The sequence below is a fragment of the Hyperolius riggenbachi genome, chromosome 6, assembly GCF_040937935.1.
Source record: "Hyperolius riggenbachi isolate aHypRig1 chromosome 6, aHypRig1.pri, whole genome shotgun sequence".
Lineage (NCBI taxonomy): Eukaryota > Metazoa > Chordata > Amphibia > Anura > Hyperoliidae > Hyperolius > Hyperolius riggenbachi.
The window spans coordinates 243,640,698-243,656,149 of NC_090651.1; the positions used below are offsets into that span (position 1 = coordinate 243,640,698).

The 15,452-nt window shown below is 41.0% G+C and overlaps 1 protein-coding gene across 1 annotated transcript in view; it reads right to left on the bottom strand.

The window, feature by feature from the left end:
• The window catches only part of ACAP3 (ArfGAP with coiled-coil, ankyrin repeat and PH domains 3), a 254,819-nt gene that overhangs the window by 26,418 nt on the left and 212,949 nt on the right, over positions 1–15,452 (bottom strand). Inside the window, exons 11-18 of the mRNA XM_068240606.1 lie at positions 13,866–13,978; positions 11,874–11,925; positions 10,471–10,571; positions 5,911–6,022; positions 4,324–4,532; positions 2,119–2,188; positions 1,938–2,032; positions 1,482–1,693 (exon numbers count right to left, since the gene is read on the bottom strand). Of these exons, the coding sequence (XP_068096707.1) occupies positions 1,482–1,693; positions 1,938–2,032; positions 2,119–2,188; positions 4,324–4,532; positions 5,911–6,022; positions 10,471–10,571; positions 11,874–11,925; positions 13,866–13,978 (964 nt within the window). The remainder of the gene's footprint in view (positions 1–1,481; positions 1,694–1,937; positions 2,033–2,118; positions 2,189–4,323; positions 4,533–5,910; positions 6,023–10,470; positions 10,572–11,873; positions 11,926–13,865; positions 13,979–15,452) is intronic.

A 15,452-nucleotide genomic window follows, 5' to 3' on the forward strand; every position in this document is an offset into this window, starting at 1 on the left:
AAACATTTTCTCTACTAGTGTTGGTGAATTCAGCATAATACTCTGTGTGCGCGCACCACGGCACGGGATGTTAACTCATCCGTGTTAACGCCTCTGCGCTCTGCCCTCCACGTCACGTCCCAGCTCTCACATACTTCCTCATGAACAAGGAAATACGTCAGAGTGAACAAAGGCCAGTGAACATGAGTAAGTTAACACCCCCTGGGCTAGTGGCACCAGGGGCGTGCTTGCACAGTCCTGCCCACGGACACAGGTCCGGAAGTGACTGAAATGCATTGGTGGGCGGAACTGTGCATGCACACTGCTGGCGCCACTAGCCACCATTCCAACCAGAGTACATGTTGTGACATAGACACCCATGGATGAGTGCGTATTTATGATTGTATTGACAACACTGACAGGCATTTTTAATTATTACTGCTGACGTCATGGAATTGACCTTGCATTAGATATGCTTGATTAGACGCTATGTTTTAATTGATCATTGATGCGTTTGACACTTCTCTTCATTGTGTGCATAAATAATGGTGTGTGCATCCCCCCGTATAGGGGAAATCAGGGCAGTGATTGCTGCTTGAACTTTCTATTTATATTTTGGCTCCTTCTCCTCTCCATTTCCCCCTTCCACAGTACTGTTCATTCCATGTGCTAAAGTCTGACATATGTGTATTTAACTGTGCTGACCAAAAAGTCATATCACAGTGTATGGGCCATAATCTAACATCTAAACACACCTTTAAGCTGCCATTGCAGGTGATGTCAGTGTATTGGTTCTTTCAAGGTAGATCATGTGCTAGCTCAAAACAATTATGTAGCGATGACATGCAATAGGATCTCAACATACAATGACAACATATATAACCAAAAGTGAGACTTTGTGAAAACTGTATATCAAAGGAAGTCATAGCTCTACAAGTTAAACAATTTATATAGTGCAAAGTTAATTCACATATGATTGAAAGGTTGGTTATACCAATATGCAGACTCATCTTATAATGCGACTGTTAGTCGTTGATCAAAGGGGAACTTGGGAGGTCACTACAAAGGTGTCTAGCTCTGGAACTACTAGTTATTACACACTCAATTCCAATGCAAATATTTAGCATGGATTTTCAAGTTTATTAGAGTTTACTTCCGCTAGAACATCCACTTATGTAACCAGAAGGACAAAACCTGCCATTCTGCTAAGACTGAGCGCACACTGAGCTCACACAGATCATCAGTACAACCACATTGTAGTATTTATGGGATAACCCATGCAATGTAACATATATTTGCATAATCAGCCTCCTATAGAACGCTGCTCTTATGGAAGAAATTCTTCTGTAGCAGATACTCTTCTGTGAAAGGATAGGGAGGACAGCTAGTGCCCTTTCATTGCCTGTCATATTTGTATAGCATTCGGAAAAGAAGCCAGCCCAGTGCTGGTTGCTCTCAGCGGATGTTGTAGTACTGAAATCGTTCATCTGTCAAGCCTTTACCTGAGGAGAGCATGGCAGGAGATGTATTTCCCCCATCATGTCTGTATTTCCTCCTCGCTGAGGGAACCTTGATGGAACTGTTATTCCTCTGACACTTCTTCACGCTCCACCTTTGGGAAGACTTCCTGTCATTTTGTACCACCACAGTGCCCATCCTCTTAAGGAACTTCTTCTCTACATACTTTGCTTTTATCCAGATTTCCTTGTTCTGTCTGAAGAAAAATACAATTAGATAACGGTCCGTATTTTTTCTACTCCTGTGTAGTCCCCAGCCCCACAAATGGCCTACAAAGTATATCTCAGACAAAAAAAAAATCACCCAAAGAACATCTTAATAAACATCTGAAATCCTGAAATCTTTTTATCGTTCTTCTACCTTTCACTTTATTGAATGCTTGACTTATTGAATAATTATTCTTGACAGTCTACATTTGAACACATTTGTGTATTACATACCGAGGACATCCAGCTTTTGGCTTTTTTAGGCCTAGCTGTTCACATTTTGCCTCATAGATCTGGTTTATTGTGCTGTTTCCCAGTTCACACATAAGCTAAACAGAAAGAAACACAGCATGTAATATGACTTGTGTAAAAAAAAAACATCTCACAACTTGCATATAAGACAAATTGTACTCACCTTCAGAAGCTCTGGTTCCCACGAATCTAGAGTGAGCGAGCGTACTTTAGAAAAATGCACACCAAGACTCCTACAAAATAAAAGAATCAGATATAATTGCAGTCCAGTACCACGACATTAATGGTAGCCCAGGACAGCTGTTTACAGATCTAACCCGACAAACCCTGGCAGCAAAACCACTGTCGGGCTTTGTCGATTGCAGGTGAATAGGCAGCAGACAGCTACTTAGCCAGGCAAAAACACCATTCACAGCGGCAGCCTGCTGTGCCCATGCAGTGCGCTACTGTTGCTGTCAATCTTGCCTTGTGATACTTTTCAGAAGAAAAAAAATGGCCTTTAGCAGGCAAGACTTCCTTTACATAGTTTCTGGGGGACAAATCCTAACAAGGATTCTGCTGCCAGCGAATGGAAGGCAGGCCATGGCTTAGCTGGGTGGAAACGGCTTTCAGTGCAATATTCTGCTGGGCGCTCTGCAAAGCGTTCTACAGCTAGCTCTACAGTATAAGATATTTTATCATAAATTATTTTTGGGAGGCAAGGCTTGCTTTAGGGCAGGCAGTGCTTTTTCTGCCATAGTTTAGAAGGTCTTTAAGACAACAGTCAAACTGTGTACAGCAACAACTGATTTTAATATACATTTGTTGTGGGTTTATTTTTTGACATCTAGTGTTTTTATTCTCATGCACAACCTTAGTTGGTTCCATGAGATTAGAATCAAGCCTCATACGGGTATGGTAACTAGGGTGGCTATACAATAGTGTATTTTATAGTACACTCCGTGAGCAACATACTTACTTGTGTAGACTAATATGTAATTTTGTATCTATTGCAGATTAAGCATCCTGATCAAATATTTATAGCCTCAGATGAACTGGCCATTAACTACAAAACATACATCAGGCCAGGATTGCTGCATTATGACACCAGATACTGAACACCGAATAAAAGAATTAGGAATAAGATGCTTAAAGTTGATCAGCAGTGGATGTGTTTATACTTCAGATAAGGACTATACATTATTACCATTGATGAATTACTCTGAATCATTTTAAATGTTAATTTTGATTATGTACAAGATCTTAGACCATCAGCTTCACAAATAAAAATTAAATATTTGACAAATTAATCAATCCTGATCGTTTCAGCTGTCTGGTGTCTATAAAATAACCATCATCTGTACTTGTCAAAACATGGGTGAAAAGCAACTGGCTACAGTGTACTTATTGGGCCAGCTGCTTTGTCCCTAAGCTGATTGCTTCTCTCTCCCCATAGGACAGTACATGCCACTAAGCAAAGCCAAATGTGGATGAACTGTCACAGGACTGCCAGCAGAATGCAGCCACAAACAACCAGATTGATCATGTTGTCAGATGGCTAAAGTTTAATGTCTGTATTTCAGACATTTTAAAGGACAACTACACCTTTAAAGGGAACTGAGCAAACAAAATGCATAATATCCATAACTGTAATGATAAGGTGCTTAACGTATCCAAAGAGTGCTTACTCCAAGCTGATGTATTAAGTTTTCTTTTCTGGGTCTTCTCTTCTAAGATCAGGATCAGGATGGTGAATGAGGAATCCTATGCTTGTGCTACCATAGCAAGGTGTGTGTAATATGTGTATTAGGTTTTCTTACACAAAACAGGAGGAATGCGGGTGTTCATGCTAAGTACATCCTAATGGCAACACCTACTGTGGAATATACAGCAGAGAATAACTGGAATGTGAAAGGACACCATTACTGCACACATGGACACTGTGAACACTGATGAGATGCAGTATAAATATCCTGATCTCCAAAGCTGAATACTGACTGCTGGCCCCTTTAAGTTTGGTAATACAGTAGTTTTTCACATACAATTTTGGGTATTTTGACTTGATTGTGGAAAAGGTATTGTGTGGATAGGAGAAAAATTCCTGCATAAGTGATTAGTATTTCAGAACTACAATTGCAGTCTACAATGGAAACTATTTCTAATATCAGGATATGGAATTTCATTCTGGCCAAAAATTTATGTCTGTCCCATTTATGTGCCTGGAGTTACATTTCAAATAGTAAAGGTTGCTTTGTGCTGAACATGGACACTTCTAGGAGACCCTTTATGAAATAAGTTATATATGCTCACTATCAAGTAAATAACAGCAATCTCCCAATAAGTTACAATGTCATTTTACCATTTTTGCAGCCTTAATATAATGACGCACCTATGTATTCCTGAGCACTCGATGCAAAGTGTGATTCCCAAATTGATACTGGCCCACCGAGGATCAGTCTGGCCACAGTCACAGCACTGGTCATTTCCAGCTATACTCTGTACCCGCTGCAGTATGCTTTCTCCCTTAACACTGCGTTCCCGTGAGTCACTGGCGGAATCAATGCTGCTTGTGGAAGGCGATGCCGTCCTGTCAAGCCTCTAAATGAAGAAAAAAATGTAAAAATTATAATTGCCTTTTCCAGTATTCCATGATGTTGTAGATGCCTGATTAAATAAGAAGAAAACCCATAGTCACAGTTCCAGATTTTCTTTATGACTTACTCTTAGGCCCCTTTTACACTTAATCAGTTGATCGCAGTTAAAACTGAAAAAAAACTGATTTTCAAAGTAATGTCCATGATTTTCTATGGCACAGTTCCCACTATACACATTTTAACTGAAAGCTTTTCACAATGCACTGCTATGGAAAAACCGCGTACTAACGCACACCAACACATTAAGTGTAAAAAGGTCCCTAAGGCCTGCACACATGGATTTATATCGCCTGTCAGGGGTCCAGGACCCGATCCCTCAGGTGACATCACTGGGCCAAAGCTGTACAGAGTTGGAGTCATCGGTACAGCTGACAATGTATTCTGTTGCTACGCAGGGGTGTGTGTGAAGGGGAAAGCCCCTTGAAGCGCCGCAGAAATTATCTCATGCAAGGCAAGCGGTGTTATAAAGGTGTCGGCCATCGCACAGCCAAGTTGATCTGCTTGGCAGGTCATACCAGGGTTGTATTCTGGGTGACATGCGACATGATGAGATAGACATGTACAGTGCCATGCATACAAATAACTATGCTGTGTTCCTATTTTCCCGTACACTACGCAATTTTTTTGAGCGAAGAGCAATAGTTTCCGCTCTCTCGTGACATGGGTACAGGCGCACGATTAAATGGACGTTTGGCAATGTACGTAGACAACCACCGTCACGGCGGATCTTTAAGCTCTGCGATGACTCCTTCACAAAGTACTGCGATCACTTGAACTCTCAGTAGCGTATACCTGCCGGCAGGAAGATGGACCGCGAACGTATGTTGTCATGGGATGTCGCTGGGATCCATCTTCCTGCCTTGTGAGGCGAGTATTCAGCTTTACAGTCACTTCTGCTAGTCCCTCTGCCCTCCATACACTCCACTGCTGTGTCTCAGCATTAATCACACATCTGTGTAATCTGCATATGATTCCTCATCTGAATATAGATAGGAAATAAATGGATTCCAAAGAACAGTGATCTGCCTGAAATGCAGAAAACAGATCACAGATATGCGAGCAATGAAGTAACACATATTGGAAGGCATGTGGAAGGATGAGGACTTGTAGGAAGAACAGGCAGCACTGCTGCATACTGCCTTCAGATAGCTAATAAAGGGAAAGCATCTGAACCATCAGGGGATTTTCATACCTCTCCAGGGGGCAAAACCCAGTAATGCATTATAATTGTATTCTTGATCCTATGGCAGTTTTAAACTAATTTATTAATAAGCTCACTTATCCTTTAATGGATGTAATCTGAACTGTGGAAGCATCCTCACCTCTATGTAGTAGTTATCTGGTGTCTCCCGGTAGGCTGAGGCAATACTCGCTTGCACGGCTTGAATCCAGGCTTGTCTAAGCTTCTCAGAGTCCGCCTGAAGCATGCAGCTCCTGGGGAAAACAGCACAGGAACATTAAAGTGACCTGCTCATCAATCAATAACTTGTGATAAGATGAAGGCAACATTGCAGCTTCTAAAAAGACTTTCTACTTCTGCTCATGAATGAATGAAATACAGCACCTTTGTATTTGTACTGATTTAAAGCGGGATTGTCACCATCAAAATCTAATTTCAACAGCAACTGGTCTGAGTGTATTAAGTTATAAAGATACATTCAAAACTGTTTCTGCTGTTATGGTTCAGAGTTATCACATACTTAAGGAGCACTGTCCCTTTAATAGTCAGTGCCAAACAGTTGCATGCTGGGGGTTCTTTTTAGCTATAATATATTCCTCCTCTTCCATTTATTTCCCTGCCTAGCTGCTTATCTGAAACATGATCCCCTGCTCACTTGTGTTTACAAGCAAGACTGAGGTGACTCAGAGATTGGAGGAGAAAATAAAAAACAAGTAGAGAGCAGAAATGACATCAGGATTTAGCCTAAACTGTGGGCAAAATACTTAGTTCCCACCAGGAACAGAATTCTCTTCATTTACAATATATAATTCACTGAAATCAAAACTTGGACAGTACAATACATGTTGCACAAAAGGTGGATCAGCGCATCACCAGGCCGCTTCCGAATGGCCTACAATCAGAGGTGCATTGAGCCCCCCCAGAAACTGCAAATGCACCTTGAACCCAAACAGAAGCTCTGCAAATACACCCAAAGCAAGACTGCTATGTGGGAGCAGCTGACCAAAAATGAATTAAATTAGTACATGGCAAAGAAATGAACAGCGCTACTTAAAAACAGATTTTGCTACTCTTGCAGGTAGGCACTTATCTGTTTTTAAGTAGCACTGTTCATTTCTTTGCCAAGTACAATACATTTGTTATGTAAGTAGATAAAGTATTTATCTACTTATATATGTGTTTTTTTCCCTGGCATAGTATGGCTAATCCTACTGCTTTAAAGTAAAAAGGCCTACACTGGATGTAATTTATTTTGAGCCAAACAATCAAGATTCTCAAAGACAAATCAGGATCTGCAGTGCAAAGCTATGCAAAGGTCACTGCAGCCCCACTTCGCCTGCCAGAATCACTCGCTCAGGGAACAGGCATTCCCAATCAAAGGCCGATCTGTATTTTGATCACATATTGATCGGGAATGCCCTGTTTATAGCGTTTTGTTAAATTCAATGTTTATACATTAAATTGAACGTCTACAAAAATTAAATTTAACATTATTAAAAAAAAGGAATAGCTTAAGCAGTCAATGAAGCAATTGAGGAGATCTGATTACATCCTGTAGATATAGTTAGTCAGCTGCATAGACATGTGAAAGAATATTAAAAATTGCTGCATATAACAACTTTTAAAGGATCAAAAAAAAAAGTATAATTTACAGTTCAGTCTTAATCCATGCCCAATTAAGTGACACATTGTGCAGGCAGGAAAACAGAATAGTAGGACCAACACTGGGAGATCACAATAGGAGATCCCCCCGGCAGGAGACACTCCCCCCACTTTACAGCAGTTTCAGGGGCACTGTCCACATTTTCAGAAACACATACGGGAAAACTCAAGAAGAGAGGCCTCCCTGCCTGCGACTTCCTGTATGTACCTCTGAAGATGCAGACTGTTACTGAAAGAGGAGTAAGGCTGCAAGGCAGGATATGGTTGTTCCACATACCCCAGTATAAAGAGGACAGGAAGACAACTTGGTTGATCAGCCTTTTGGTTAAGAGAAATGATACTCAATAGAAAAGTATGAGTTAGTTTTAAACCAGTAGAAAGCAACACAGAGGATTCCTACTCAGCGGATCGTTCAGAAACAGCCTTATCAGTCTGCCTACAGCGCGTACACACGTGCTACTGTTGGCTAAAAGACCGCCCAGCGGGAGGGTCCGGCAGACCCGACGTTGCCTTTTGTAGTGCGTGTGTACGTACCTAAAAGCATGCTGGTAATTGGTCCCCTTCCCCACCCCCTTAATAACAAAAGATTGTGAGAGAATGGGACATGAATGGTTCAACTTCTTAAAATTGCCACAAAAGATGTCAGCCCTATACCATTGCATAATAAGTTTGCCCAAATTGAGACATATTTGGTCATAACTGCACTTATTTTGTCACAACTGCATTCATTAATGCCAACACTAGATGGTGCTGCAGTAAAGAGAAAAGTCTGAAGAGACCATTGGAATAACTGGACTTGCTCAAGCCTTAGCAGGCAGCCTTGTCCAGATGGTTTTAATGCATTTCCGAAAGGCCAAATGGCAATTACGCTGTAAAGGTTGAGGAGCTGAAGAATGTGAGGGAGATGCCTCCAGACGGGATTCATTATTGATATTATAATGTGCACAGAAGCCAGCAGGTTCCTGAAATGACATCTGTGAGCAGTGAGGGCCAGATGAGGGGTTTATAGGGTGAATCACAGCAGAGCCCAAGGTTCATGACCTATCTTAAATCAGCAATTCTTTTGCATGAGTCAAGTGATTGCCCGCAGTGTTCTATGCTCAGTGCTTCCTTTATAGATTAGTGCACAGGCTGCTCACTGATGTTATGCCAGCCATAAGCTATCAACCCAGTGGTCTAAGGCACAACTGGTTACTTCCTGAGAAAATATCAATCACTGCAGAATGTGACAAGATTTCAGCATAAACTAAACTCAAAATTGATTAGACTGCTGCACTACTAGGTTTGATGCACCGGGAAACTACGCAAGGAAGATTTACGTCAATCCCAATCATACTTTCGAATTGCAATCTTTTTAAAATAGATCACAGGTTTCAACAACAAAATCAAATTAATGTGTATATGGCTATGTGAAGAAACTATAGGTGCCTCCTGACATAAGACGACTTTCATTGTTGTGGTATATGGACAGGCTCTTGATGTATACGACACTCAAAACTATACAGCTGTATTCTGTGAGATGTTTGGGAGCCACTTCTGTGTTTTATTAGTTTACTAGCTGGTGGCGCGTTATGCTGCACGGGGAAGGAGTGCGTGCGCCATCTCTCTGGACGTCACACATGCCATCCTGCCGCAACTAAGCACGCATCACTTTCCCGCCGCACACATTATCCAATTAGTGAAGGGTGGGGCAGAGGGGGCACTGTGCAGGGCAGACAGAGACAGCATCCTGGCCAATCAGAGCTGGGTAGAGGGGGAGCGTGTGCGGGACGGAAGGCAATACAGTCATACAGCGGATGGCTTGGACATTATTATTATAGATGATTACTAGAGCCTTCAATTGAGCTTACTTGCCTTTACCCTTTGCGTAGTACACTGTATAAACTAAATTATGATATCAATGTCCAGTGTATGTAACATTCATACACACTTTCATTCCTGGATTAGTTCCTCCGTTTCTCATTCAGTTTTGTATCCATTGGGCTCTATAAAACTTCTCATAAATGACTTATTTATCACCTATTTGATAAAAATAACCTTTCAGTACATTTACAAGCAAAATAACTCAAAGTAAGTTGTTCCTGATTAACTTAATTTCAATATTACTTTTCTTACCTAAATTATATTGTATTTTTGCTTTTTGGGAGTTTAAAAAACGCAACATAAATAAAGTGAAAACAGAGGAAAACAGGTGAAAAAGGTTTGTGAATCATGCCCATTGTCAGGAGTTTTTGCCCTGTAGAAAGGCTACTTTCTTGTTAGCTGTGAAAGCACTCCTAATTGTATGGAGTTGCCTATTATGAATAGGAATTACCTGAATGGTAAATGACTGAATTGTCATTTACCATTCAGTTTGGAGAAAGAACTGACTGGTGAAGTTGTGGTCACACAATTGTCTCTTAATCTGATTGCAAACAGTGGTTTTGTTTGATAATTATTGTGTCAACATGCAGCTTCAATCATATTGAGAGCCAACCCATTTTGTGCAGATTAGATCATTTTGACCCAATCTGCCTAGATTTTGTGCATTTTCTGTAACTGGCTGAACATTTGATCAATTTCAAGCAGTAAGCTGATACAACCTGTGATGTGAAGTGCAAGAATATCAGGTAGGTGGCAAATGCATGAATCTGAACGGCACAGTACAATGTAGAGTGGAATGTAGATGGAAATGCCAGGGTCTGAGTGGTGCAATGCTCGACACTCCTCAATCAGTACTGTGTGATGAAGTCACTAATAAGGGGTGTACGTCAGGCATTACACATCCCTACTACTTTAAATTATTGACAGTGTGGTAGAATGGGCACTTTTCTGCTATGTAAAAACAAATGGCACAAGCTCCTTTTCCAATCAAATATTGTCCATCTTCACCAGATTATAACAGCAGTAGCTTAATTGACTGACTGAACCTTCTGCCCACTGTTTACTGCCATTACTGCTATTCTTTCCACTTATGAGGAGAATTCTCAAAGGAGAAACTAATGCCAAACTGTATCTCTGTCCACAGAAAAAGCTTTGTTTAGGAGCAACTCATACTTACTTTGTAGGCGAAACAACTTCAAAGCAAAACCGCCTTTCTATATCTTCACAGGGCTTCACTGTGCACAGTCTAAGATCCTCCACCACCACTGTCAGGACATCCTGCCATGACATCAGATAGGCATCAACATTACAATCAAGGCATAAACCAAATCAAAGGAGAGGTGTGGATCTGTGAATACATTTTTCTCCTGAGGTTTTCAAATAGCATTGTGATGAAAACAAATAAAACTTAATATACTTTATACTTATATACCTAAAGGGAACCTTCAATCAAAAAAAAACAAAAAACAAAAAAAAACTGAGTTTCACTTACCTGGGGCATCTACCAGCCCCATGCAGCCATCCTGTGCCCTCGCAGTCACTCATGGCTCCTCCGGTCCCCCGCTGCCAGCTAGTTTCGTTTTTGCCGACTGGGAGTCGGGCGGCTGCCATGCGTGCATTTGTACGCATTCCCGCTGGTGCAGAAAGCTACCGCGGACATTAACATTATTAAGTACATTTTTACGCGTTATGGGTGCAATGCGTACATTTTTATGCATTGCACCCGTAATGCGTAAAATTATACTTGTTAATGTCCGCGACAGCTTCAAGAGCACAGAGCTCAGAGAGGAAAGGGTGTTCTGCAGGAGTGCTTCTCCTGCAAAGGACACCACTTTCCAACAAGCTGTCTGTAGATTCGGAGGTTAAGAGCGCGTACGGAAGGGGGGTGGGAGAACGGAGAGAGGACACAAAGGCATGGCATTTAGATGGGAACATGCCGCTGTGTATTATTTGCACTCCAATCACACAACATATATATGTGTTTGGGGACTAGACAAGGTTCATTCATGACTCCCTCTTTGCCAGGTCGCTGTCTGCATGTTCTCTCTATGTTAGCATGAGTTTCCTCTGGGCAGTCCGTTTTCCTCCAACATACTGGTTAAGTGAAATGACTCCAAACACTGTGCAACAACTACCCTATTCAGTGCTAAAATAAACATTTTAAAATAGCTGACATAACAGTTTACACACACATTAATACAATGAGAGATAAAGCTCTCATAGGAGGGCAAAACCTACTGCCTATCACTGGTAATGTCGGGACCATAATGAATCTTCCCCACTATACAGCAAACATGTTTTGCCTTTCTATGAGAGCTTTGTCAGGGACACATATGTATAACAGGAAAGGGCAAATGTAATGGCTCCCCTACCCCTCAAAAACAGTCCTTATAATATTGTAGGGACATAGGCTAGGACTATAGTATGGATAAGAATTTGAGCTCCTCTTGGGCACCATTAGAGGCATGACTATTCAATCTGTAATGTGCTGTGAAAGAAGACTGCTTTCTATGAAAGTACACTGATAATATATGACCTTTAACAGAGTAAATGTTAATGTAATCAGGACAGCCAACATACCTTCAGTTTCTTCTGGTAAACAAGCTGACTATTTTGTATAGAAAACCACCTCCTGTAAACAACAAGACCTTGTCAGTGCTAATGTGCATTCATTCATTAGAAATATTGTACCTAGACATCAATAAACAGCAGCTGAACCGCCAGCAAATCGCTCCCTGTCACTAATCATTAGTGCTCTCTCTGTCCATTCTCTTGGAGAAAATCATTACAGTCCTTCCAAGATTGGACTGCTGAAACCTGAATTTATTTGCACTAGAAGCTCTAATAGTCAGACGTCATTCTGCTAAAACCAAACTTTAAAACCTAGGTCACAAGGCATCAGGAAATTGGATATTTTTTGGGTGGAGCCTTACTATGCACATAACAACCTACCCTATTTACTATTTCATCTTTGAATTCTCAAAGCATTATTAGGTGAAATCAGATTTGATCGCACGTCCAGCATAGAAAGAATCCTATTCAGACTTAGTGACATTTTGTATACCACATAAAAGGTAAGTGCATTGATCTAACCATGCACTGACTTGCATATGAAATAAGTTAATTTAAAGATGCACATAAACTTGGGCCAGACCGGGCACCAAGTCATGGTTGTCTCCAGTATCACTTCTTATGACAGTGCAGAAGATAACGCTGCAATGTTTGTACCCTTATTACACTTGCAGTCTAGTGCACTGTATTACATATCATGTTGTGTTGTTACAAACTGAGGTTGAACTTACATTATTGTACAAATTTCTAAAATGGATATGCAACTTGCTGTGTAATATGGGTAATTAAGATCAGTGGAATTGGGTCTAGTGCATCAGAGATAACAATCTTGTCCTGTTTTATGGTGTTTGTGTCATTTATAACTCTTCATGTTAATTATGTTGTCCATATTGCGTTACAAAGGGGGATGTGCAATAGGAGACTGAGTTTTTGTTTTTCTAAAGGGGACTGTATTTTGACCTGAGGAAACAACTAGAGGCTTCGGGCAATACTGAATAATAAAAATTCTTGAACCTTACTCTGCTTATGGAGTCAAGCCCACACTTACCTTCTTTTTATACTGGTAGAATACAGTACAATAATACTTTTAAATTGCTTTTCTCCCATAGGACTTAGGGCTGGTTCAGACGGGCGTTTTTGTGGCGTTTAACGCAGCGTTTCAGACGCAGCGTTTTTTGGGATCTACTGCCATCCCATGCAAGTGAATGGGAGCATTTAGAGCTGGCTTTTGCAGGCTTTCATGAAAGCCTGGCAGTAGATCCCAGCGTTGCGTCTAGTCTCAAAAGCAACATGCTGCTTTCAGAGGCAGTAAACGCGAGGAAACAATAGCAGAGACCAGAACTGCTAGCCTTGAACGCTTTTCAAAAGCTTTCAAAAGCTAGCTTTTAAACGCTGGCGTTTGAACGCAATGCCAAGCAAAAGCTCAGCAGACGCCCGTGTGAACCAGCCCTTAAAGCGCATAGATGCGTCTCAGATCAATACATAGTTGCATGATGGACTTTCTTACAGAATAATTAGTCAGGTGTTTATAAATGCCAGACCACACAGATGGCTCTTAAGTTTGAAGATGGACTCTGGCGTGACCAAATTATTAGATCCTTTTGATCTAAGATTGTGGGAGGTGTGATGCAAATATAACAAATTCTTGAGCTATCCAGGGCGCAAATTGTGTAAAGATTTGAAGGTCAATAATCCAATCTTAAATAGAATTCTCGATTTTATGGGTAGCCAGTGGAGTAAGCAAAGGATCTATGTTATGTGGCAATGGCGGGGTTGGGTTGTTAACAACTTTGCAGCTGCATTCTGTACTGATTGCAGGCGGTGCAGGTATTTCCTTGAAAGGCCTGTGTAGAGGGCAGTAATCCAGCCGATAATTGTTCGCAGTGTATTTTAGTACATTATGGCCATTGACTTTGTATGTAAAGGTTTAGGCCAAGTGGTGTGTGGGCCTGTTGGAATGCTTGAAGTGAATGGGAATAAAAGCACAAAATCTGCATTTACCGATTCCACGTTTTGAATGCGTTGCTTGCCCTCTTGAACAGGTAACCCTCCATCACCACCCCATTCGGGGCATCAATATTAAATTCTGCCTTGGAGTCATCATAAGAGAAATCCTGTGAAATGGAAACATCTGGTTACAGTATATCCACATGACGCATATGCATTTTTTAGCATCTGGAGCTTTGTACAGTTTATATCTATGCCCTGTGATTACCCCACACCTCCAGTCCTGCAGACACCCAGGACTCCACCGAGAGCTGAACATTATGTCTGTGTATATATAGGCACTACAAGTCTGTGAATGCAGCTGCAGTAACACACTGCACTACAGACATGAGGAAGCGGGCAGGTTCCATGAAACACAGTGCTTTCTGGAGTCAATCAAAATAAAATTCATTTCTGTACCTCCAGTCTGAGGTACGACTGTTTCGTTTTCTACTCAGAATTGATTGCGTAAAACCTCCCAATTTGTGTACAGTTCTCTCCTCCCCCCAGGGGTGTCCCCGTGATATTATCCAGCAGGTGCTTTGTTTTTTTAGGAGTGCAACCCAACCCATTCCAGAGAAGATTTCCCATCTGCATGGAGACTGTATTCTCCACTTGCTTGATGCTGTGTTTACCCCCATCAGCAACCCAGTTTTCTAAGTAGTTTTTGCCTAATTTGTTTCCCATTGCCTCAGGTTCGTCACCTGAATTTCATCCACAGGATACCCCTCATTACGTCTGCATATATGTTCCTAAAGCTGGACTAGTCAGTGACACGGTTGTCACTAACCTTTCCTTAGGAATGCATGGTGAAAGCACGACATAAAGTGGGGATGGGATGAAAAGCTGACAGCAGAGCATCAAAAGTGTTATGGGACTCTCATTCACAGGAAACATGCCAACTAGAAAGTATTCCACTTAACCTTTCTGCCAATATTTTTACATGTGAACCCCAGACAAGGTAAACATAATTGAAACTGTGTAAATACCAGAGGACCTATAAAACCAGAAGAGTCCGTGTAATGCAGTTGTCTAGGTCCACAGTGCTAAAGTAGGTGTTAGATCAATAACAGAGTAAAGCTGGATATTCATGGGTTGCTTTTGCTTGAGCAAGCCATACGATTGTTTCATCAACTCGACTCTGAATCCTTTCCAGATTTCTAATTTCTATTCTATTGACTGAAAATGATCATCTCTTGTCCCCCCCACCCCATTCCTTTAGATTGTAAGCTCGCAAGGGCAGCTCTCTATCGGTTGTGTCTTGGAATTACATTTTACAGTATACATTTTATTCATCATATTACTTTTATCAATATTATTACCAATTGTGTATTTTTTTGCATTTTGTCACCAATTATTTATTTTGTATATTGATGTATACCATTGTCTGTATTATTATGTACTCCGTGTTCGTTTCTTACTTTGTACAGCTCCACGGAATATGTTGATGCTTTATAAATCAATAATAATAATCACTATTGAGCACTGAATCTCAGCTGTTCAGGATGGAAGCTTTCTGAAGATCATACAAGTATCTGACCAATTTGTAAATCGATCAATTGCTGATTAGTGCAATTTAGGAGCATGCACACTCAGTAATAT